Here is a 25,522-nt window from a genome sequence, read left to right as displayed (position 1 = left end):
GCTTCCCAAAGTGCTGGGATTACAGGCTTGAGCCACTGTGCCCAGCCACAAGAGAAACTTTAAGCGAAACAAAACACAAGCGTCCACAGTTGATCCTGCTTTGGGTCACCAGAGTGAGAATCTTCAAGTGTGCTCCACACCTGGGAGCTGCAACCTGCAACTGTTGGTCAAGGAGCCTCTCCTTGGGTCCCGGTGCAGCCCTGGGATGCCAGCCCCTGCTCCCCAGGGGTGCCAGGTCACGGATACTCAGTGCCCAGGTGCAGTCCTGCCACTGCCTGCCATGCTTACAGTGTGTGCTCAGTGGTCCCCTTGGCCCAGACAACCTCTGACTTTACTTCTGACACCCAAGCCCTGGCCCTTGCCCCAGTTTGGGAGGATCTCAGCCCCACTGACTTGATGGCTTTCAGCTGCCTGAACTCTCCCCTAAAACTCTGCCTTAAAGCTCAGGGTGGGCCGGGCGCGGTGGCTCACGCCTGTAATCCCAACACTTTGGGAGGCCGAGGCGGGCGGATCATGAGGTCAGGAGATCGAGACCATCCTGGCTAACATGGTGAAACCCCGTCTCTACTAAAAATACAAAAAATTAGCCGGGCGTGGTGGCGGGCGCCTGTAGTCCCAGCTACGCGGGAGGCTGAGGCAGGAGAATGGCGTGAACCCCGGGGGGCAGAGCCTGCAGTGAGCTGACATCGCACCACTGCACTCCCGCGGGGGGCAGAGAGAGGCCCTCTCTAAAAAAAAAAAAAAAAAAAAAAAAGCTCAGGGTGGTTTTGCTGAAGCAACACCCTCCCTCTTGAGGAAGGAGCCAGTCTGTCCCCTTTGTTTTGCCAGAGGCTCTGTGTCACCTAGCGTGGTGTCTGGGATCATGGAATCCTCCAGCCTGCTCCGGGCGGATCAAGGCACAGGCCCACTGGCCCCAGCAACCTCACATGGCCTCTGTTTTCCCTTCAGCACAATGGGAGAGATTGCAAAGCTTCCCGAGAGCTCAGGTCCAAGCCTCTCCAGGAAGTCAACCACTGAATGTTTTTTCTGGAACAAGTTCCCACCACACTCCTCTTTTATCACCCCTCCCCAGTATCTTGTTTTTCCCATCACAATCCCCAAGCTGGAGAAGAAACTTTTCTTCCTGAAAGGCAGCCTGAAGTAGAAGCGTGGCCTGCTGAGCTCTGCAGAGCCTGGGTGCGTTTCAGCATACCACAGAGGGGCCACGGAGGGGCCATGGGTGCACCAAGGAGAGGGCCACGGACACGCCACGGCAGGCAGAGGCTATGGGGATAGGGGCCCACAAAGAGAGCACTGAGGAGGCCTCAGACATACCATGAGGGGGCTGTAGATGCACCAAGAAGAGGGCCATGGACATGGCATGGGGGGCACAGGCACACGTCATGGGAAGCCACCAACACACCACATGGGGCCACATTCTGGAGCCACCACAGAAGGGGGTCTCTAGGGGCCATAGAACCACCTGTGGGGTCCCAGACTCTACCCTCCTCTCGCCAGAGAATTCTGTTTCACTTCATTCACCGGGTGGGCTTCTAGGTAAGACTTCTTCTAAAGGAAGTTTCTGTGGATTTCATGAAAACAACTGGCATGAAGGTAAAAAGCAAAGCTCTCTATCCAAAGATGTCATGATTCCCACCCCAGCCTCTCCCTGTGACGGCATCAGCTTGAGTGGGCAGCCAGGATGCCGACTGGCCCTCTCTGTGCTGTGGTGGGGTCAGGGCTGCAGCCCACGGAGGAAGCCAGAGGGAGAACTTTAAAGTGGGGCAAAGTCCCAGTTGCCCAGTCCCAGGGGAACGAACCCAATCGGGAGAAACAAGAAGAAACTTACCTAGACACCTTCTCATGAAGGTGCAGAGCAGGACCCAGCAGCGGCCGGAGACAGGCAGATCCAGCGTCAGGGCACAGGCCTCGTGACAACAGACCACAGGCAGGAGAACACACAGGAATGAGGGTGAAGTGGAACATTCCAGAAACACCACCGCTTGCCACCATGGGGGACAGTGTGGGACTGCCAGCGCCATGCATCTGTGAGGAAGGGTCTAGGCTGCCTCTGGGCTTAGAGGCTTCCAACTTCCTGAGGACCCGATGACTAAAGTGTTAGAGCCATGTAATAGGTGTCAACTCCACTTCTTCACACAGGAGAGAGAGGGTCTGCTTGTAGTCACACACGCAGTGTAAGACCAAGCCTTTGACTGTGTTGAATGGACAGCTTGTCATCTGCTGGCTGGAAGTTTAAGTTGCAGCAATTCACTCATTCCTCAGGCTGTGCAAACACTGAGCTGCTCATCTCGCCACAAGGGAAGATTAGTGATATGGTTTGGATTTGTGTCACCACCTAAATCTCATGTCAAGTTGGAAGAGGGGCCTGGTGGAAGGTGATTGAATCCAGGGGGCTGACTTCCCCTTGCTGTTCTCATAATAGTGAGATCTCACAAGATCTGATGGTTTAAGTGTGTGCAGCACTTCCCCCTTCGCTCTCTCTCTCCTGCTCCTCCACAAGATGTACCTTGCTTCCCCTTCTGCCATGATTGTAAGTTTCCTGAGGCCTCCTACCCATGCTTCCTGTTAAGCCTGTGAAACTGAGTGAATTAAACCCATTTTCTTCATAAATTACCCAGTCTCAGGTAGTTTTTTATAGCAGTGTGAGCATGGATGAATTCAGAAAATTGGTACCAGGAAAGTGGGGCATTACTACAAAGATACCTGAAAATGTGGAAACAACTTTGGAATTGGGTAACGGGAAGAGGTTGAAAGTTTGGAGGACTCAGAAGAAACAGGAAGATGTGGGAAAGTTTGGAACTTCCTAGACTTGTTGAATGGTTTCAACCAAAATGCCGATAGTGATACTGAGGTGGTCTCAGATGAAGATTAGGAACTTATTGGGAACTGGAGTAAAGGTGACTCTTGCTATGCTTTAGCAAAGAGTCTGGTGGCATTTTGCCCCTGCCCTAAAGATCTGTGGAACTTTAACTTGAGAGAGATGATTTAGGGTATCTGGTGGAAAATGTATCTAAGCAGCAAAGTGTTCAACATGTGACCATGTGACCTGGCCGTTTCTTTATTATATTTATTTATTTATTTTGGAGACGGATTCTCATTCTGTCGCCCAGGCTGGAGTGCAGTGGAGCGATCTCAGCTCACTGCAACCTCCACTTTCTGGGTTCAGGCAATTTTCCTGCCTTAGCCTCCAGAATAGCTGGGACTACAGGTGCACATCGCCACACCCAGCTAATTTTTTTTTGTATTTTTAGTAGAGACAGGGTTTCACATGTTGTCCAGGCTGGTTTCGAACTCCTGAGCTCAGGCAATCCACCTGCCATGGCCTCCCAAAGTGCTAGGATTACAGACATGAGCCACTGCGCCTGGCCAACCTGGCTGTTTCCAAAAGTGTATGCTCATATGTGTTAACAAAGAGATTATATAAAACTGTAATTTATATTTAAAAGGGAAGCGGAGCATTAAAATTTGGAAAATTTGCAATGCAGCCATGTTGTAGAAAAGAAAACCCATTTTCTGGGGAGAAATTCAAGCTTGCTGCAGAAATTTGCTTGTAAAGATGAGCCAAATAGCCAAGACAATGAGGGAAATGTATCCAGGGCATGTCAGAGACCTTCATGGAAGCCCCTTCCACACAGGCCCAGAGGCCTAGGAGGGAAAAATGGTTTCATAGGCCAGGCCCAGGGCCCAGCTGTTCTGTACAGCATCAGAACATGGCATTCTGCATCATAGTCGCTTCAGCTCCAGCTGTGGCTAAAAAGGGCCAAGGTACAACTTGGGCCATGGCTTCAGCGGGTGCAAGGCCCAAGCATTGGTGACTTCCACATAGTGTGGGGCCTGCAGGTGCACAGAAGTCAAGAGCTGAGGTTTGGGAACTTCTGCCTAGATTTCAGAAGATATATGGAAATGCCTAGATGTCCAGGTAGAAGTCTGCCTGCAGAGCCCTCATGGAGAACCTCTACTAGGGCAGTGCAGAGGACAAATGTGGGGTTGGAGCCCCCACACAGAGTCCTCACTGCAGCACTGCCTAGTGGAGCTGTCAGAGGAGGGCCACTGTCTTGCAGATCTCAGAATGGCAGATCCACCAACAGCTTGCACCATGCACCTGGAAAAGTCACAGGCACTCAACACCAGCCCATGAAAGTTGCCATGGGGGCTGTACCCTGCAGATCCACAGGGGCAGAGCTGCCCAAGGCCATGGGAGCCCACTCCTTGTGTCAGTGTGGCCTGGATGTGGGACACAGAGTCAAAGGAGATCACTTTGGAGCTTTATGGTTTAATGCCTACCCTGCTGAGTTTTGGACTTGCATGGGGCCTGTAGCCCCTTTCTTTTGCCCAATTTCTTCTATTTGGAATGGGAGCATTTACCTAATGCCTATACCCCCATTATATCTTGGAAGTAACTAACTTTTTTTTTACTTTACAGGCTCATAGCTGGAAGGGACTTGTCTCAAATAAGACTTTGGACTGTGGACATTTCAGTTAATGCTAAAATGAGTTAAGACTCAGGGACTGTTGAGAAGGGATAATCGCATTTTGCAATGTGAGAAGGACATAAGCCTTGGGAAGGGCCAGGGGTCAAATTTTGTGGTTTAGATTTGTGTACCCACCCAAATCTCATGTTGAATTGGCGAGAGGCCTGGTGGGAGGTGACTGAATCCAGGGGGCTGACTTCCCCCTTGCTGTTCTCATGACAGTGAGTTTTCATGGGATCTGAAAGTTTTAAAGTGTGTGGTACTTCGCCCGTCACTCTCTCTCCTGCTCCACCATGGGAAAATGTGCCTTGCTTTCCTTTCACCTTCCACCATGATTATAAGTTTCCTGAGGCCTCCCAGTCATGCTTCCTGTTAAGCCTGCAGAACTGAGTCAATTAAATCTTTTTTCTTCATAAATTACCCTATCTCTGGTAGTTCTTTATAGCAGTGTGAAGACAGACTAGTATAATTGGAAAGTGCACAGAGACCTAACTTTAGGTTCATTTCCAGAAAGGGGCCTGACCTGCTGCTCAGGGGTTACTATTTCTTGCTTAGTCTTGTCCTTCTCATGGAGACACAGGCATACAGTTTCTCTATCTTCATATCCAGCTTCACTAATGGGTCATACTTTCCTTTCATTCCAAAATTTAAGCCAAATAAAACCTAGCGAGAACACTGGGCAATTATTCTCCAAAAGGGAAATAAAAGAAGTCATTTATCTCAGCAGAAAGTAGAACAACTCTTTTATGAGTTTATGGGTGAACCCAGGAATTGGCTTCCCTTTGGATCACCCCTCATGGCTCTAGCTCTGCCCAGAAACAGAAGGTTCAAGCCCTGGCCAACCAAAGCCAAGAGCTGCCCTCAGTCCTCATTCCTTGCTGGAAAACGGGCAGCCATATCCTTTTTCACAGAGGTGCAGAGGTCAAGTTAGTCACAGCTCAGCTCAGGATGTGGTCCTGAGGAGGCGACTGACAGGTGGCAATTGTCACTGATGCCTTGTTGCTGTTCTTCTCCAATGACCATCATCAGCCTGATTTATTCCCAGGAACCAGCAGCCAGGCTTCAGTCATTAGCCTCGCCCAGCTGAACGCAGCTCCTGCTCTTGGACAGAGGAGGGTGGGTTTCAGGAGGGCAGCCACTCAGTCCCGCAACTCGGGCCCAGGCCACCATGCTTCCTCTGGGCAGACCACTCTGTCCCTCGGTGAGCAGAGGGCTGGCATGTTAATGTCCCACTTGGAATTACTGAATTGACTCCCATCACCCTCCTATTCGTCTCTCTGTTCCTTCCCAGGACATAGCAATGCCTGGAGGAGCCTGTCTATGCCATCTGGCCCCCAGACACCAGCTCTAGCGGCATGGATGCTGCTGCCTTCCAGGTGGCTGGGAGCCCGCTCTCACGTTTGGGGGTTAATGTCTGTGGAAAGGGAGGGTGCCCAGTTCACATGGGATTTTGCTCCCGACACAGAACACAAGGATGCTGTGAGCTGAGAGTGAAGTCACTGTCCACCTCCCAGGGGCCACACTGCAGGTCCAAGTACAGAAAAGAGAGTGTCTTAAAGGAAGACTTTGACTCTCTGGCTGAGTTTATGGAAAGGAAAATGAATCAAGCCTAAAATAGCCAGTAATGGCAGGGTCATTATTCTTTATGAAGCTCCACCTGCCTTCCCAACAAGGCAAGAAACAAATGCGTCCTTTGAAAGGAGGGCTCAGAGGTGCGGGTGCAGAACCCCATGCTCTCTTGGAGGGGTGTGGCCTGTCCCCAAACTGAGAGTCCCCATCTTCAAAATGGAGAGTTTGGTCACTTGAGTTTTGTTTACATTTCTTACCTTGCGAAGCAGCCGGCTTCATGCTGTTCAAAGTTGACCTCCTTCACTCCAGATTGGAAGTGCCCCCAAAGCTGGCACGAACAGCTGTCACTCCCTGAGAAACTGCAGCTTTTTCTGAGGGTGGAAGCAGGTGCTCACCGATTTCCTTTTGTGGTGTGATCCTGAAGGAGCTAAGAGCCCGCCACCCCAAATGCATTGCTGTGGCTTCACGTGGATCTCCGTTCGGTTTCTTAAAAGCAAGAGATGAAATTCTCATGTGAAAGATGCCTTCCCCATACCTTCGGGAAAGCATCTTTCTTATCAACAGTGGGAGGCCCAGACCCAGAGAGATTTCAGCATAGACCTCCTTAAAATCACTCTTCTTGCAGCGTCTGCACACAATGTATTTTTCACAGCTTACTACTCCACCTCCAACTCAGGGTGAACAAAAGTTCTTTGAAAAGGAATGTAGAGGAAAGACTATTCATATGAACAGTTTGTGAAGTGGGGAGATGCTGCCTTCAGCGTAAAACCAGGATGCTTTCCAGAGAACAAAGAGAGGGTCCAGCTTTTATACCGAAAGTTCTCATGTAGGTTCGCTTATGCAAATGAAAGATTCAAACTTCCGGTGTTCTGATGGGTTGGTTCAGGTGAGGTCTGGAAGTCCCAAAGTTTAACAGAGGTATGGGATTTCAAGGAACTCTGGGTACCCGTGTGACCTCTAGTCAGCAAACGGCCACTGGGCTCTATGAGGATTTAGGCCTGGTGAGCCACTAGAGATCCACCCGTCCACTTCTTGCAAGTCCTGTTTGCTCACATGGGTGTGAGTGTCCAACTCTGTGGCTTTAGGGCATTCCTTCCATGGGAGGCTCTCCCACCATACAGAGCTTCCCTTAAATAAACTTCCGTGCGTTCCTCCTGTTGATCTTTCTGTGTCAGTTAAATTCTCCGGTGCAGCCTGAGAGTGTGTACACAGGTGATCATATTCACAGGTTAATGTGCTCACAGGTGAATGTACGGGGAGGTGAATGTGTTCACAGGTGAATGTACTGGGATTAAATGTGCTCACAGGTGGATGAATGTACTGGGAGGTGAATCTGTCACAGGTGAATGTACTGGAAGGTGAAGGCGCTCACAGGTGGCTATACTAGGAGGTGAAGGTACTCACAGGTGAATGTACCAGTAGGTTATGTGCTCACAGGTGAATGTACTGGGAGGTGAAGATGCTCACAGGTGAACACACTTGGAGGTGATGGTGCTCACAGGTGGAAGTCTTTGGAGTATACCTGTGTATTAGTCTGTTCTTGCAGTGCTCTAAATAAATACCAGAGAAATCTTACAACCATTGTGGAAGTCTAAGGGAAAGCAGGCACATCTTCACTTGGCCAGAGCAGGAGGAGGAGAAACAGGGTAGGTGCCATATGCTTTTTAATAAGCAGATCTCATGAGACCTCTATGAGAACATCAGCCAAGGAAGAAATCAGCTCCCATGATCCAATCACCTCCCACCATGCTCCACCTCCAGCTTTGGGGATTACAATTCAACGTGAGGTTTGTGTGCGACACAAATCCAAACCATATGATTTCACCCCTGGCCTCTCCCAAATCTCATGTCCTTCTCATATTATAAAACAAATCTTCCCTTCCCAACTGTCCCCCAAAGTCTTAACTCAAGTCAGCACTAACTTAAAAGTCCAAGTCCAAAGTCTCATCTGAGACAAGGCAAATCCCTCCTTCCCATGAGCCTGTAAAATAAAAAACAAGTTAGTTACGTCCAAGATACAATGGAGGCACAGGTACTGAGTAAATGCTCCAAGTGGGTTAAACTGGTCAAAAGTAAGGGGCTACAGGCCCAATGCAAGTCTGAAACTTAGCAGGGCCGTCATTATATATTAAAGCTCTGAAATGATCTCCTTTGACTCCGTGTCTGACATCCAGATCATGGTGATGCAAAGGGTGGGCTCCCATGGCATTGGGCAGTTCTGCCCCTGTGGCTCTGCAGGGTACAGCTCCCATGGTTGTCTTCACAGGCTGGTGTTGAGTGCCTGCAGCTATTCCAGGTGCATGGTGCAAGCTGTCAGTGGATCTACCATTCTGAGATCTGCAAGACAGTGGCCCTCCTCTGACAGCTCCACTAGGCAGTGCTGCAGTAAGGACTTTGTGTGGAGGTTCCAACACCACATTTCTTCTCTGCACTGCCCTAGTAAAGGTTCTGCATGAGAGCTCTGCCCCTGTACCAGACTTCTGCCTGGACATCTAGGCATTTCCATACATCTTCTGAAATCTAGGCAGAAGTTCCCAAACCTCAACTCTTGACTTCTGTGCACCTGCAGGCCCCATACCATGCGGAAGTCACCAATGCCTGGGCCTTGCACCCTCTGAAGCCATGGCCCAAGTTGTACCTTGGCCCCTTTTAGCCACAGCTGGAGTTGGAGCAGCTGGGACACAGGGTACCATGTCCTGAGAATGTACAGAGCTAACTGGGCTCTGGGCCTGGCCCATGAAACCACTTTTCCCTCCTACGTCTCTGAGCCTGTGATGGGTGGGGCTGCTGTGAAGATCTCTGACATGCCCTGGAGATATTTTCCCATTGTCTTGGTTATTAACATTTGGCTCGTCTTTACTTATGCTATACAAATTTCTTCAGCAGGCTTGAATTTCTCCTCAGAAAATGGGTTTTTCTTTTCTACCACAAGGCTGGGCTGCAAATTTCCCAAACTTTTATGCTCTGCTTCCCTTTTAAATACAAATTCCAGTTTCAGATAATCTCTTTCTTCACACATATGAGTGTACACTTTTAGAAACAGCCAGATCACCTCTTGAAAGCTTTATTGCTTAGAAATTTCTTCTGCCAGATACCCTAAATCATCTCTCTCAAGCTCAAAGTTCCATAGATCTCTAGGGCAGGGGCAAAATGTCACCAAGTTCTTTGCTAACGCATAACAAAAGTGACTCTTTTTCTCTAGTTTCCAATAAGTTCCTCATCTCCATCTGAGATCACCTCAGCCTGGACTTCATTGTCCATATCATTATCAGGATTTGGGTCACAACAATTTAACAAATCCCTAAGAAGTTCCAAACTTTCCCTCATCTTCCTGTCTTCATGTGAGCCCTCCACACTCTTCCAACCTTTACCTGTTACCCAGTTCCAAAGTCACTTCCATATTTTCAGGTATCACTACAGCAATGCCCACTCCTAGGTACCAATTTTCTGTATTAGCCATTCTCTCACTGCTATAAAGAACTGCCTGAGACTGGTTTATTTATTTATTTATTTATTTAGAGATGGAGTTTTGCTCTTGTTGCCCAGGCTGGAGCATAGTAGCACGATCTTGGCTCACTGCAACCTCTGCCTCCTGGGTTCAAGTGATTCTCCTGCCTCAGCTTCCTGAGTAGCTGGGATTACAGGTGTCTGCTACCACGCCCAGCTAATTTTTTGTATTTTTAGTAGAGAAAGGGTTTCATCATGTTGGCCAGGCTGGTCTCGAACTCCTGACCTCAGGTGATCCACCCACCTCGGCCTCCCAATGTGCTGGGATTACAGGCTACAGCCACCATGCCCGGCCAAGACTGGATAATTTATAAAGAAAAGCAGTTTAATTGGCTCATGTTTCCACAGGTTGTAGAGAAAATATGGCTGCTGCGGTCTCAGGAAACTTACAATCATGGTGGAAGGTGAAGGGGAAGCAGGCATGTCTTCACATGGCCAGAGCAGGAGGAAGATGGGGGGAGAGGCACGTGCTTTTAAACAAGGAGATCTCAGGAGAACTCTATCAGAACAGCACCAAAGGAGGAAATCAGCACCCAGGATCCAATCACCTCCCACCAACCCCCACCTCCAACACTGGGGATTACAATTCGACATTAGAGGTGGGTGGGGACACAAATCCAAAGCATATCAACCTGTTTGTAGTATTCTGCTCCCTGGACATCATGAAGGCAGGTGTGAAATTCTAACACTAAAGGTCGGTGATGGTCTTAAAGTACTTACCTGTTGGTTGACTGGAGCAACTTTTAAGCATTGTAAATAGAGATCTGTTGAGGATGTCAGTGATGACGTTACCCAGCACTCTCTCTAGCCCCAAACACAACTGGATAGGTTTTATAAGTCCTTAGATGGCTGTTGAGCAGCAGCAGAAGTTAAGATATCCTAAAAAGTCTCCTGGCTTAAGCACGTTTTTTTAAAAACAAATCAATGTAAAATAATATTTTGTCAGTACTCATCAATAGCTAAATCAGCTCTGAGCAGATTCTCCCAGTGAAGGCATCCCTGCTCTGGCTCCTGAGGACGTGAAGGCTGCGGGGGCAAAGGCGGGAAGGAGAGGCTGGGAAGAGGGAGGCCAGGAGGGCCTGGAACAGCATTGCCGGTGCAGTCAGTCGCTGGCCCAAGGGAAGCCCCAGGTCACTGGACTAGGAATGTGTCTTGGACTTGGGGTCCTGGCCTGGATTTGGGGTTCTGGCCTGGATTTGAGGTCCTGGGCTGGATGTGGAGTCCTGGCCTGGATTTGAGGTCCTGGGCTGGATGTGGAGTCCTGGCCTGGATTTGGGGTTGTGGCCTGATTTGGCGTCGCCCCAGGGCCACCCGCGCCCACCCAGAGCCGCGGAGAACAGGGCTTCAGGACGGGTCTGGACGCCCGTGAGGCTGGGGGCAAGGGCTTCGTGGACTTGCTGCGCGGGGTGGGGCCAGTTCCGTGGCTTCCACGGTCCTTGGCGCGGGTGTAGACGCAGCCTCCCGCACTAGGGGGCGGTCACACCCTGCCTGGCCTGGGGCAGGGCCCGAGTCCCCGCGAAGCCGCCCTCAGAGCGGCCCTGACGCAGCCCCCAGGCTCGGACCGGTCCCTCCTGGCCTCGGGCACAGGGGGCTGCCAGGCGCAGGCGCCATCCAGCCGCTCCTCCCTTTCCGCCAGTTCCCGCCCGGTGCCTCGCGCGGCCGGCAAGTCCGTGTTCCCGGGGAAATATTCGGAGAGCGCTTCTCCAGCTGACGGCAAAAAACACAAAGTGAGGAAAAAGTAAATCTGTGCAACAGGGAAGCCCAGGGCGCGGGAACACAGCGCCGCGTTCCTCCGGAACCACTGGGTGCCTTCCTTCCCCAGGAAAACGCTGTTGAGAAAGGGTAAAAAACATCGAATAAAAACCATGTGTGGAGTGTGAAGAGCTCCGGGAAGGTTTTCATAGAGGAGGACACCAAGATGACAGACGCAGCAAAGTTTCAGTCACAAATAAAGCTCGGGTGACAGGGAAGGGGGACGCGAGGGGGCCAGGAAGGGCGGGCGGGGAAGGAGCGGGCATGGCGGCCCCCGCAGGGCGGGAGGAGGAGGCTGCGGCTGCGGCTGCGAGAACAGCTCGGAGGGGGGAAGAGAAAGGAGGTTTCCAGTAAAAATAATAACGCCAGAGAGAAAGCCATAACTCACGTGGCACAGACAGAAATTTCCAGTAATAATAATCAGGTGATAGAGAAGGAAGGCTTCCAAAATGAAGAACAAGTGAAATAAAGGTTTTAGTCATGAATTATAGCACGTGCGATGGATGAGTGGTGATTTCTCATCATAAATGGTAACTCAGGAGATAGAGAAAGGTGTCCAGCCCTAAACTACAACAGGGTTTGGAGAAAGAGAGGTGCTGTCATAAAGCGGAACTCAGGGGATGGGGAAGACGGCCTTAGTCCCAAATGACAACTCAATGACAGAGAACAAAAGATCCAAACTAAAGTGATAGAGAAAAAGGGTTTCCAACCACCACACAAATTAAGAGAAAGATTGATCACATAATGAAGTATTCAGTCATTAATACATGATAAACCCGGTGATAGAGAAAGAGGCTTAGTCATAAATTACTCAGATAATGGAGAAAAAAGCTTTATTCATGAATCACTCAGGTAGATACAACAAGGAAGGTTTCCTGCCATAAAGAATAACACAGCTAACAGAGAAATAAAGGTTTTAGTAGTAAGTGACAATTCATATAACAGAGAAAGAAGGCTTCTGGCCATAAGGATAACTCATGTAATAGAGAAAAGTTTTAGTCATAAATAATAAAGAAAGGTTTCCGACAGAAAATGGTAGAGATAGAAAGGTTCTAGGTAACAAATGGTAACTGAAATGATAGAGCAAGGTCACAAATAATAACTCAGGTAATAGAGAAGAAAGATTTCTAGTCATAAACAATACATCTGCTACAGAAATAAGGGTTTTGATTGATAAAGTTATGTCATAAGTGATAGGTGGTAGAAAAGGAAAGGTTTTAGTTACAAATTATGATTCAAGGGATAGAAAAACAAAGGTTTCAAGTTATAAATGATCATTTTAATGGTCAAGAAAGGTTTTCAGTCATGAATGAAAACTAGGTGAAGTTTTCCAGTCACAGGTTATAACTCAGGCAATGGACAGAGAAGGAAAGATTTTTGTCATCAATCAACTCAGGTGGAGAAGGAAAGGTTTTTCAATAAGAAATAACTCAGTTGAGTGAAAGGAGGCTCGAGGTCATGAATGATAATTAGGTGATAGAGAAAGAAATGTTCCAGTCATAAGGGTTAAGTCAGATGCTAGACAAAGAAAGGTTTTTAGTCATAAATAAAACTCAGCTGCTAGAAAGAATAGGGCTACCAGTCATAATAACTCAGGTGAGAGAAAGATTTCTGGTCATAAATTGTAACCCAGGTGACAGAAAAGAAGGTGTCACTCACACATGATAATTCAGGTGATGAGAAGGTTTCCAGCCACAGTGGTAACTGAGGTGGTAGGGAAAGAAGGTTTGGGCAATAGTGGTAACTCAGGTAACAGAGAAAAATGATTACAGTCATAAATGACAGAGAAGGAAAGGCTTTTATTCATAAAGGATATCTAGGTGATGGAGATACAAAGTTTCAATCATTAATGATAGCTCAGATGACAGAATGCTTCACTCAAAAATAACTCATGTAATACAGGGAGAAGCCTTCCATCATAAGCAACTGAGGTGAGAGAGAAGGAAGTTTTCCTGTCATAAATGATAACTCAGGTAACAGAAAGGTGCCAGTCATAAATGGTAATTCGGGTGATAAAGAAAAAGTGGTTTTGTAAGGCTGGGCACAGTAACTCACATCTATAATCCCAGCACTTTGGGAGGCTGAGGCAGGAGGATCGCTTGAGGCCAGGAGTTCAAGACCAGCCTGGGCAATATAGCAAGACCCTGTCTCTACTAAAAACAAAAGGATAGCCAGTGTGGTGGCACAGGCCCCTGGTCCAATCTATGCAGGAGGCTGAGGCTGGAGGATTGATTGAGCCCAGGAGGTGAAGGCCAAGCTGTGATGGCACCACTCACTCCAGCCTAGGTGACAGAACAACACCCTGTCTCAAAAACAAAACAAACAAAAAACACACACAAAACAAACAACCCCCCGCTGCCACCCCAAACCCAAAAAGGCTTAGGTAGAAATTTGGTGGTAGAGAAAGAGGTTTCCATTCATACATTTTTCCAGTCACATGTGATAATTCAGGTGATAAAAAGAAAGGTTGTAGTCATAAATCATAATTCAGATGATGGAGAAAGAAAAGTGTCTAGCCATAAGGAACTGAGGTGACTGAAAAAGGTCTGAGTCATGAATGACAACTAGATGATGGGGAAAGACATTTTCCAGTAATAATTCAGTTGATAGAGAATGAAAGGTTTTAGACATAAATGATACCAGGTGAGAGAGATGCAGGGTGGCCAGTCATAAATAAATGATAACTCAAGTGCTAGAGAGACAGACGCTGTAGTTGTAAGTCAGTCCAGTAATACAGAGAAGCCTTCCATTACAGGTAACTCAGGAGAGAGAGAAGTTTTCCAGCCGTAAATGATAGCTCAGGTGATAAAGATTTCACTCATAAATGATAACTAAATTGACAGATAAAGCTGCAAGTCATAAATGATAATTTATGATTCTTGTAGGTATGATAAAGAAAAGATGTTTCAATCAAAATTAAATAACTCAGGTGATAGACAAAGAAGGTTTTCAGTCACAAGTGATAGCTCAGGTGATAAAGGTTTTAGTAAAAAATGACCCAGAGGCAGTATGAGAAAGGTTTTAGTCATAAATGATAACTCAGGGGAGAGACAAAGAAGGCTTCCAGTCACAGATAACTCACACGAAAGACAAAGGTTTTGGTCACAAATCATAATTCAGACAACAGACACTCAGACTCGGAGCTGAGGCCGCCGCAGTCAGCACAGGTTCAGGGCAGGGCCCAGGGCCGCTGGTGCTGGGGCCTTGGCTGAGCCGCCGGCTGTGCACCTCTGGGGCAGCGCCGCCCTCTAGCGGGCAAGGGAAAGGGGTCCTGTGGCAGAAACGCCACAACGCGCTTCCTATCTGGGCCTTTCGGGGTCCGCCTGTCTGTCCACAGGCCCCTGTCTCTTCCTTCCTCCCCTCAGCCCCCAGGCCTCCTCCTTCCACCTGGGTTCTAGGACCTGGGCAGTGTGGGGTGTCCCTCATCTCCTGCGAGAGAGCCCTCAGACCCCTTTCATTCCCTTGGGGGGCACAGGGACCCCCTGTGCATCCCATTTGTTCTCTGGCTAGCATCACTGTCCTCACTCACAGGCGGCAGTGCCAGGGGCTGGGCATTGGCTGGGAGGGCCTGGGTGCAAGTTGGTTCTGGTCCTCAGACCCATGCATGGGGACCTGGGGACTGGCCCTGCCTTAGAGCCCCCCAGCACCTCCTTCTCCTGCCCCTCCTCAGGGCACACCCACCTCCCTCTCAAGGGCAGCCGCTCTGGACTCCTTCTGGAACTGCCTGGACATCCCCAGGCCACTCTGGCGGGGCCTTCCTTAAGGACCATGGCCTCAGCAGCTGTGTCCCTGAGGTCTGAGGTCTGAGGACATGACCTTGTCCCTGACCAGTGACCACAGGGCACAGTGGGAAAGGTATGGATCACCCTGTGCACACCATGGCAAATGGTGCAGATGGGGCCTTGACTGCAGTGGGAGGCGGAGGGGCCGGGAGGGAACAGGGCACAGGCGTGGCTCTAGATGGCAGCTCTTCTGAGGCCACGGTGAGGAACGGGTGCCCAGCAGTCGCCCATGGCCTTCCGTGACTGTGAGCATTGTTTACCAGGTATCTCTCTCTGTGGTCACAGGTATTTACTGACTATGAGGGCCACCTGCACACTTCTCTCCGTGGCAAAAGAAACCCGGCTGCCCAGCAGAAGCATCACCCTCGGGGCCTCAGGTCTGTTGGAACGAGCACTGCCCCCCCTCCTCCGCACTGCCTGCCAAATCCCCATGCCCCAGACCTGCCCAGTCTTCTGACCCTCTGCAGTGAGGACGGCACAGGAACAGGCCCAGTAGCTGACCTGGACCAGGGGAGATGTACTAGAGCCTCTGGAGCATCACACAGAAACCCTCGCCCTGGTCCTGCAGTGTTGGTTTGGAGTCCCCCTCTGCCAGCATGTGGACACGAAGTCTCTGAGCGTCAACCATCCCGAAAGTGCACGGGGCCTCACCAGTGAGGTTTGGGACGTCAACCAAGGAGCAGAGGACCCCTGACCCCATCGTGAAATGCCACCAAGAGCAGACGAGCTGGGCAGAGGTGGCGTTGGAAGAGGAAACCGTGTCTTCAGAGGCCCTCTGTGGCCTGGCCTGAGAGGGGTTATGGGAACCTAAGTTACAGGAACTGGGACAAAGGACCCCTGGGCTGACTGGGGTCCCAGGAGCCACCAGAGGCCTCACTGCCCTGACCCAACCTGGCTCACAGCCAGGCCACCCACCCAGGCAAAAAGCTGGTACTGAGAAAAGCGGCACCAACAGAAGGTACCTGGAACCCGTCTGTGCTGGGGTCTCCCTGAGATGCTGAGGTCTCCCTGAGACACCGGCGTGAGCAGTGCATGATGGGTTTCTCTCAGTGTTCATGACATCCCATCCTGTCTGGTAGCCCATCCACTTCTGGGAATTGGTCAAGCCTGGGTTTTGGCAAATGTTTCTTTAAAGAGCCAGACTGCAGACAGTTTAGGCTTTGTGAGCTGTGGCTTCTATCAGCCCCTTGACCCTGCTGCTTTTGTCCAAACGAAGTGTGGCTGTGTACAGAAAACTTTGCTCATGGAACCAGCTCCACCCTGGAGTCACCCAGACAGAGAAGCTACTTAAGACTTCCCAACAAGGCTTGAAAACAAGACTTAAGAGCATACACGGACCCAGAAGTGACCAAACTACCTGCTAGAATTAAGCTGAACACTCTTTAAAGACAAAACTAGCACTCAACAATATAAGGTTCACAATGTCTGGCATCCAGTAAAAAATTACTAGATACGTGAAGTAGCAAATTGTGATATATAAACTGAAGGAAAGAAAAATCAGTCAGTAGAAATAATCCAGAAATGATAAAGATGATGAGATTAGAATACAAGAACATTACAGAGTTTAGAGAAATGCTTGTTTTATGCTCAAGGATATAAAGGAAGACATGAATGTAAGTAAAAAGGGAGATATAAGAAAAAAACAAACAAGTTCTAGAAATGAAAAGCAAACTACACACAATGAAAATCTCACTGACTTACAAGACAGCAGATTAGACATTGTAGGGAGAAAAAAGATTGTGAACTTGAAGACAGGAATAGAAAGTATTCATGCTGGAAGCAAACAGAAAAAAGACTAAAAATAAATGAACAACATTTCAATGACCTGTGTGACAATATCAACTGGAAGTTGTTAGCCACATGTGAGCATTTCAAATGTGGCTAGCATAACAGAGAAATTGAACTTAAATTTAATTTTAATTAATGTATGCAGCTACCTGTGGCTAGTGGCTACCACATCAGACAGTATAGTCTTAGAGCAACTACGAAATAATACAACAAGATGTATAGGAAGTAAATCCATAGGAGAGATAAAATGGAATACTTTAAAATGTTCAATTAATACAGAAGGCAGGAAAAGAGGAAAAAGGTAACAAAGAACAATGAATAGCAAAACTGGTGAAAAAATAAAAGGCAGTCTGTCAGATTGGATAAAAATACGAGACCAACTATATGCTGTCTACCACAAACTCACTTAAAATATAAAAGCACAGATAGGTTAAAAGTCAAAGGATGGAAAATGAGATACCATGTAAATGCTAATAATTAGCCAGCATGGCTAACCTAGTATCGAAGTAGACATCAGAACAAGGGATAAAAGAGGAAATCCCTTGATAAAGCACTAATTTACAATGAAGACAATAGTCCCACACGTTTATGCCCCAGCAGCTCCAGAATACAGTGTAGGGGCACATAGGGCTGAAAGAAGAGACAGTCAAGTCCACACTAACAGTGGAGGTTCCAACACTTCTCTCCCAGCTATTGACAGAGTAGGGAAAAGAAAATCAGTGACAGGTCATGAGACCTGACTGGCACGTAGAAACCACTGTGCCCGACTGCAGGAGGTGCATTCTTTCTAGAGCACGCCACGTGCTGGGCCACCAAGTAAGTGTCAATACATTTAAAAGATTTAGAATAATACAACATATGTTATCTGACCACAACCAATTTAAAGGAAATCAGTAACAGACAGCTATCTGGAAAATCCCCAAATATTTGGAAACGAAACAGTTCTCTTCTAAATAACCCATGGGTCCAAGAAGAAATTACATGGGAAATTAGAAAATATTTTGAACAGGATGAATGAAAAGTCACACATTTCCATCTGTCTGTGGGAAGCAGCTATGCAATGTGCAAAGAGAGAATATTTTCAATGCTGAGAAACAAAGCTCTCAACCAAGGGGCTCAGCTTCCACTTTAAGAAGCTGGGAAAAGGACAAATCTAACATACGTAGAAGGAGGAAAAGAAAGTTAAGTGCCAAATTAATAAAATAGAAAACAAATAATAGATAAAGTCTGTGAAACTGAAAGCTGGTACTTAAATGAAAGTGGCACATCGCTCCAGAGCTTACAGACAGAAGAGGCCAGGACATCCACTAAGGCGTGTTTATTCACCTCACACTTGTCCTGGCCTATGCAGCAACGCAAGAAAATTGAAAAAAAAAGCATAGATTAAAAAAATAAGCAAATTGTCTTTATTCACAGCTGGCACAATCAAGTGCATAAAAAATCCTAAGAATGCTATCAAAAAACTACTAGAATTAATATGTTTAAAGGTCGTATTTCTATACTGAAATTGCCATTTTCAACCTCTATTTCTTAGTAAGGTTGTGCTGTGGTAGGTCTCTGAACTTGGGCAAGTACTTTGTTATCAGTTGATCTCTTATCCCCATTTTGCAGAGGTCATGCAGTTAAACACAACAATCATCCTACTGTTGACATGTGAAATTCCCTAAATTCCCACTCTGGTTAATAGCCTGAAGGCACTTCAAGGACACAGCCTGGTTTCTCTACCACAGGTATCTTATTTTCAGAAACTTCATACCTGCGATGAGTCCATGAGAAGTCCCTGCCACTGCCGAGTCCCACCACATCCAGTGGGCCTGCCTGAGACGCACGAGCCAGCGGCCTCCAGAATTCAAGTGTGGTTTCAGAAGTGGTGTAAATGAAATGGCACGTTTATCACTTATCTATCTTTTGATTGATTGATTTTATATAACAAGCAAATCAAACAGCACAAACTCAGATGGCCTGAGCATCACCCTCGGGGCCTCAGATCTCATCTGAGTGCAGCATGGGCTCCAGAAGGCTGACCTCCATGACCTTGGTGTCCTGTCAAGACTTGCCCAGTGATACTGGAGCTGGGGTCCACAGCACCTCACCCATACTCATCCTCCATAACTGCAGGGAACCTTCTGTCATGCCTTCCAAGCTATGTCCTTCACAGCAATTAAGGTTTGGCAATTTTTTCTTTTCTTCTGCAGCAAGAATATTGTACCTTTTGTCTTCTAGACATGTGTCTGCCTGTGATGGTTAATACTAAGTGTCAACTTAATCAGATTGAAGGATACAAAGTATTGATCCTGGGTGTGTCTGTGAGGGTGTTGTCAAAGGAGATTAACATCTGAGTCAGTGGGCTGGGAAAGGCAGACCCACCCTTAACCTAGGTGGGCACCATCTAATCAGCTGCCAGTGCGGCTACAATATAAGCAGGGAGAACAATGTGAAAAGGCGAGAGGGGCCTAACCTCCCAGCTTACATCTTTCTCCTGTGCTGGATGCTTCCTGCCCTCGAACATCGGACTCCAAGTTCTCCAGTTTTGGGACTCGGAGTGGCTCTCCTTGCTCCTCAAGCTTGCAGATGGCCTACTGTGGGACCTCATGATCGTGTGAGTTAATAATAAAGTCCCCTTTATATATGTATCTATCTATTCCATTAGTTCTGTCCCTCTAGAGAACCCTAATACACTGCCTTTACTCTCAGATGAGTCTTTTGCCTTATTCACTATACCCCACCCCAACTGTTTTAAAAAGCTCAAATTGTTTCTTGAAGAACTTGTGAGTACAAGGGCCGCATGCCACTGTGGACCCCAAGCTGACTCCCGGAGAGTGGAGGTGGGGGAGCTGTTAGGGTTGTGCCCACTGGTGAAAAGATCCTGTAACAGCACTGACATGCAGGGGCTGGGCCCACTCCTCCACCTGCCACCCCCAGAGCCAGGCTACACTTCCCACAGCAGGAGTGGCAGGAGTGGCTCCAGGTTCTGAATCTGGAGTTAAGGCCCAGCCGACGGCGCAGTGACCAGAACCCGCATATGCCTCGGCCTTGGTGATCCTGAATCTGCACCTGGGCCACTGGCACCTTCCCGATTTCTTCTGGATGATGCAGTTACACCATAAGGTCCTCACAGCATAAATCAGGCTTAAAGTTAAGTAATTGTGAGTAATTTTTAGTAAAATTAAAAGCACTTGGAAGAGATGCTTAGAATCAAAACAAGAAAATTCTAAAAAATATTTTAATACTTAAAAAGTTCTAAAACAAAAGGTAAGGTAACATGTTCTTTCACAAGTGAATTTCACATGCAAAGCATTAATTATATTTATTTTACTGTGAGATAAAAGCAAAACATAATATTCAGAGAAAGAGACCAGTAACTGACCTATTTATTTTATGTTCTATTAATGTGAATCCTCACTAGAGATGTGATAACGTTATTGCACAAACAAAACCATGGGCAGAAACATCCCAGCAATGCAGGGGCGCCCACAGCAGGTTAAACGGGATGTCCAGCATGTGTTTCCCTGGAACACTCAAGAGTCTGCACTTTTCCTGCAAATGGGACCATGTCTGATTATTTATTATGAAAGAACACTTTACCGACCATTTTTTTTCTCAGTTGGTATGATGTACAAATAGGCTTTTTTAATCCATTAAATAGTCTTGAAAACATTTTTGCACTAAATCAAACGAGCTGATATCAGAAAGCAATTGCCACCTTCCACCTGGAGTAATGTGTGCATTTTTTAATGCTATGATTATATGCTTCTTCAGGGTGACAGAGTTTCTCTTCTGGCTTCTATAACACCTGCATTAATCTTCCTTTTTTGCGTTAAACAAAACTTGTTGGCATTATGCATCCCATCCACTGGGGGTGGGCTGGGAACAAACACGTTTCGATGGTTCTTCACAAGGAGACAAACAATCTGAATTATCTTTTACAAACAGTGAAAATGACAAGATGTTTGTCTCTCAGTATGCATTTTAAAGCAACATAAATAGAACACACTTCTTTTAACAAAGCCTGGCCTTGGTGGCTTTCTAGCTTGCAGTCTAAGTAACGTCTGCAGAAGGGATTCCCTGGGAGATGGCTGTGTGGGGCCACCCCACTTACTGGTTGTGTGTTCTCCATGGGAAAAGCACCAGATGGGGAAGCCCAGGATCAGATGTAAGCCGCAAGCTTCTCTCTCTCTTCAAACTGCTTGTCCACTGCCAGAGATAGGGCCTGGAGGAACCCCTCTATGGTGACGGTGGGGGCCTAGAAGGCACACAGTCATTGCTGGAGGGGCTCAACTCACGTTTGGTGGGGCCACCTGGCATCCACAGCCCCTGCTGCCACCCACAGTGCAGACAGCACAGAAGGGGGTGGTAGCTGATGGGCTGAGCAGTGAGTGCGCACCACACAAATCCAGGGCGCAGATGAGCCAAGCTCTTTACTTCAGAAGAGGCGAACAAGGTGGCTACGTGACCGCCCCCATGTCCTGCATGTCGGAAACAGCTGTGGGGGTGGGCAGGGGAGCACCAAGGCAGCCACCCACACACTGAGAAGGATGAGAAGCTGTAGGGAGCAGACCCTGGAGGGCCCACCCTATGTCCCAGGCTTATAACCAGAGAATTCCCATGGCCCAGTGCTCAGAGCTGTCACCTCCCCTGCATCAAAAGGCTCCCACTCATGGTCCGGGGCCACTGTCACCTCTGTGCTGAGCACTGTGTCCAGCACAGAGGCTGCTACTGATCAGACAGAGCCTGAGTCACTTCTGATTTGAAAGGAACCATTCCAGGATGGGGGTTTTCTCTTCTCAGATGTAAGTGTATCTGCTCTGCCAGACACTGAGTCCTTACCCCAACCAGCTGCTGGGGACAGTGCAGGGGAGGGGTGAGTGCCCTGGGCCGAAGCATCTGCAACAGGCCCAGCACCCAGTGGGTGAGGCTGTGGATCCAGGTCACTGCTCTATGTGAGCTGAACCCAGACTGAAAGAGCACAAACCTCTGGTGAGGCCAGCGAGGGCCCTGGCCACGAGCTCAGCACACCACAGAGGCAGACGTGCACGTGTGTGCATGCATGCGTGTGAGCAGAGGCACGTGGCATAGCCGCCTCCTCCCAAAGGACTCAAGACAGCCCGTGTTTCGGTGCCACGGTCAGCTCCTCCTCTGGCCCCAGGACCCTGTGGTTTAGAAACTGAGATAAAATAAGGCTGATACCCCAGGGCTACTAAGTGGAATCTCCTGCGAGGCTGAGACCTGTGGACAGGGTGGGTGCTGGAGGACAGCAGTGGAGACTCACCTGGACATACAGCGCATGAGCCAGAAAGGGGAGTTTTCTCAGGACCCGGCCGCTGAGGCCTTCGCTCTTCCTATGTAAAGAAAACCCAGTTCAGAGACAGCAATTTATACAATCACACGTTTCAGGACTAATTTTCCTCATTGGCTGAGGCATCCCTGGGAACACAAACTGAAGCGTCCCAGGCACACCTTGGGTTCACAGGACACTTCCTGCCCCTCACTGGTCTCCTCAGCCTTGTCCTCTGAATATCCCTTTGTCGCCCGGCCTCTCATATGGGGCCAGTCTCTCCCCATCCTCAGCTCCTGCTCTGGGAGGCAGTGTCCTCGCTGCTCTGAAGCACACCCAAGGCACAACTTTTTGCCCTGCCCCAGGGCCAGCACCCTTGCGCTCAGGGAATGCATCACCTGCCTGGGAGCACCAGGTGTAGGGCACGACGCAGCGGGCACATGGTCAGTAGGAACAGATTCCCCAAATAATGGGTGCGTTCACATCTTCAATTTTTGTAGAAGTCTCTGAACTGTTCTTCGTTCCCATCTTAACTGATTTAAATCTCTTCAACAGATAATCCAAATCCTTGAAAAATACTACATTCTTCATGTTATCCCTTGTTTAAAGCCTTCCACACTCTTGCCAACTTCAAAATAAAATTCAAACTCTGGCCAGAAACCCGAGGCTTTGTCCACTCCACCCCCTGCCTCTCCGGCACCTCCCCAGCCTCCGCACTGCAACCCACTAGGTCACCTGAACACACTGCTCCAGCAGCCTTCCCGATTTCTCTCCAGTTGGAACCAAATTCTATCCTTCAAGGCACCGTTTGATTTTCCTACCTTTCACCCTCTTCGGACCCCCAAAGCCACTTCCTTTCTGGGGACTCTGCGAATCCTTGGAAGTGCCGTCAACCGTAGGGTCGCGGGCTTCCAGCACATGAGCCAGCGCCCTCCCTGCGCAAGGGTTACATCTCCTTTGGAAGGAGGTGGCTGTGCTGCGTGTTTCTACTCATGCACACACACACGTGTGTACATGCACGTTCACACCTGTACTGTGTTGAGAGTTCACACCCAGAGCCCTCCCTGGTCTCCTCAAAGGAAACAATGACTCCCTAGTTAATATCACAAATGGATTCTTCTTGATTACAAAAATGAGGTCAATTTGCACCTTGAAATTTCATTCAAAAGAAGGCTCAATTTTGACACGTTGTTTTCAATGAAGCCGATCATCTCCAGCTCTCGGAGGGTCAGCAGCTGCTGGCGAGGGTATATGATCTGACACTGGGGAGACAGAAGTACAGGCGGTTAGCTGAGTCCACAGGGGCCTGAGCGTAGGCACCATCAGCAAGAGGGACAGCACCTGCAGGTCAAATGTCAACCACGTCACGTCTCACAGAAATCCAGACAGTGACGACTCGAGATGCATGGCTGCACTAGGGAACAAGCTCGCTCTCTCATGCCTCTCAGTGTACACATTCTGCTTTTTCAAACAAATACAAATAACGGAACATGCCTCAGAAACCAGTAGCAACATAGCCTCTTCTGTGTTTCGGGCCAAAACGTTTCCTCCCTGTGTGTCAGGAAGGGAAGGGACCTGGAGGCACCCAGTCCAGTCTGTTATGCCACCTTCAGAGACGTCAAAACCCACAGTGGGCAGAGCTGGGACTCAGAGCCAGGACTTCCACTGACTTCCAAAGCGGGATCCTAGTTTGTCTGTTTTAAAGGTGAGGCTTGTTTGGCAGCACGACACAGTGTCTGACTGACCGAGGAGCTGGGCACCAGAAGTTCACCTCAGAGATCATTTGTCTGGAAGTCATGCTTTTCCAAGTAGCCTCGCCAACAGTCAGGTGGGCACACTGACTTACTATGACTGAATTCTAATACGAACCGTTCTGACTCAGGAGCCAGGAGAAGGAAGAAAATAGTATTGTCTGAACATTTTGGAGGTTTGTTGAGGGGTGTGAGCAAAATTAAGACATAATTTGTGCTTGTGCTTGGGGGGATATTGAGCTTTCGAGACCAGCTCAATATCCACCGTGACATCTGCATGTCTTAATTTCATATAAACTGCCTAAAATAAGAAACTACCCCCATCACTGGGTGTGGTGGCTCATTCCTGTAACCTCAGCACTTTGGGAGGCTGAGGTGGGCAGATCACTTGAGGTCAGGAGTTTGAGACCAGCCAGGCCAACATGGTGAAACCCTTTCTCTACTAAAAATACAGGCGTGCACCTGTAATCCCAGCTACTCACGAAGCTGAGGCACGAGAATTGCTTGAACCCAGGAGGCGGAGGTTGCAGTGAGCCGAGATCGCACCACTGCACTCCAGCTCTAGGCAAGAGTGAGACTCTGTCTCAAAATAAACAAACAAACAAAAAACTACCCCTCTCCTACACTGTCCCAGAAAAAGTCCATCCCTCTAAACTAAAACTTTAAACATCCCCTAGATTCACAGCGCAAGTGTACAAGTGTATAAATGTTACATCGCGAGGGCTGGAACCCACAATGAAGGTGCGTGAGGACCTCCAACACACACAACTTCCTTGCAGGATCTGCTATCACGTGGGGCTCCTTGGAAGCAAAACTGCGGTAGAATCAGTCTTCAGATCACTGGCATTCTCCAAGCAAAGCTCCACAGAGCTCCGTCTCCTTTCCCCAACCCCCGAGAAAACCATGCCCGGACAGTGCTGATCTGGGCAGGCCCAGTGGGTCCATGGCTGAGACCAGCTCTCCCGTCCCCAACCAAAGCAGGCTGTGCCGCCCCTGTTAACGCCCCTGCTCTGTGGTACCAGCAGGTGGCAACAACTGCATTAAACTCATCACTGTTTAAATCCCCATTCACTGGTTTGCTTGGTTACTGCCCAACTACCCTAAACAAAGGCCCCTGCAGGATGATTTGTCTGGGACAGGTCTATTCCCACAGGGGCTAGAGCAGCAGAAACACAAGCATGGGGCAGGTCCCTGCTAGCCTGACTCACACACACCGCACGTGTCACTGCCCATGGCGACAGTGTTCCAGACTCACACACACCGCACGTGTCACTGCCCATGGCGACGGCGTTCCTGACACACACACTCCCCGCACGCGTCACTGTGCCCATGGCGACGGCGTTCTTGACACACACACTCCCCACACGCGTCACTGTGCCCATGGCGACGGCGTTCCTGACACACACACTCCCCGCACGCGTCACTGTGCCCATGGCGACGGCGTTCTTGACACACACACTCCCCACACGCGTCACTGTGCCCATGGCGATGGCGTTCCTGACTCACACACTCCCCGCACGCGTCACTGTGCCCATGGCGACGGCGTTCCTGACACACACACTCCCCGCACGCGTCACTGTGCCCATGGCGACGGCGTTCCTGACTCACACACACTCCCCGCACGCG

At 48.8% G+C, this 25,522-nt stretch overlaps 1 protein-coding gene across 6 annotated transcripts in view; it reads right to left on the bottom strand.

Annotated features, from left to right (window-relative positions):
- Window positions 1–5,373: 5,373 nt before the first annotated feature.
- The window catches only part of TRIP13 (thyroid hormone receptor interactor 13), a 37,281-nt gene continuing 17,132 nt past the window's right edge, over window positions 5,374–25,522 (bottom strand). Inside the window, exons 11-14 of one of the 6 annotated variants that reach the window (XM_058430132.1) lie at window positions 23,295–23,407; window positions 22,140–22,209; window positions 6,299–6,527; window positions 5,374–5,568 (exon numbers count right to left, since the gene is read on the bottom strand). In XM_058430132.1, the coding sequence (XP_058286115.1) occupies window positions 6,342–6,527; window positions 22,140–22,209; window positions 23,295–23,407 (369 nt within the window). In that variant the 3' untranslated portion in view covers window positions 5,374–5,568; window positions 6,299–6,341. Of the gene's footprint in view, window positions 5,569–6,298; window positions 6,528–20,079; window positions 21,114–21,935; window positions 22,035–22,139; window positions 22,210–23,294; window positions 23,408–25,522 lie in introns of those variants that run through there. The other 5 variants (XM_058430135.1, XM_058430133.1, XM_058430134.1 and 2 more) reach the window with 5 other exon arrangements.

This window comes from Hylobates moloch, unplaced genomic scaffold, assembly GCF_009828535.3.
Source record: "Hylobates moloch isolate HMO894 unplaced genomic scaffold, HMol_V3 SCAFFOLD_17, whole genome shotgun sequence".
NCBI classification, from domain to species: domain Eukaryota; kingdom Metazoa; phylum Chordata; class Mammalia; order Primates; family Hylobatidae; genus Hylobates; species Hylobates moloch.
This window is presented reverse-complemented; position numbering and strand designations above follow the sequence as displayed.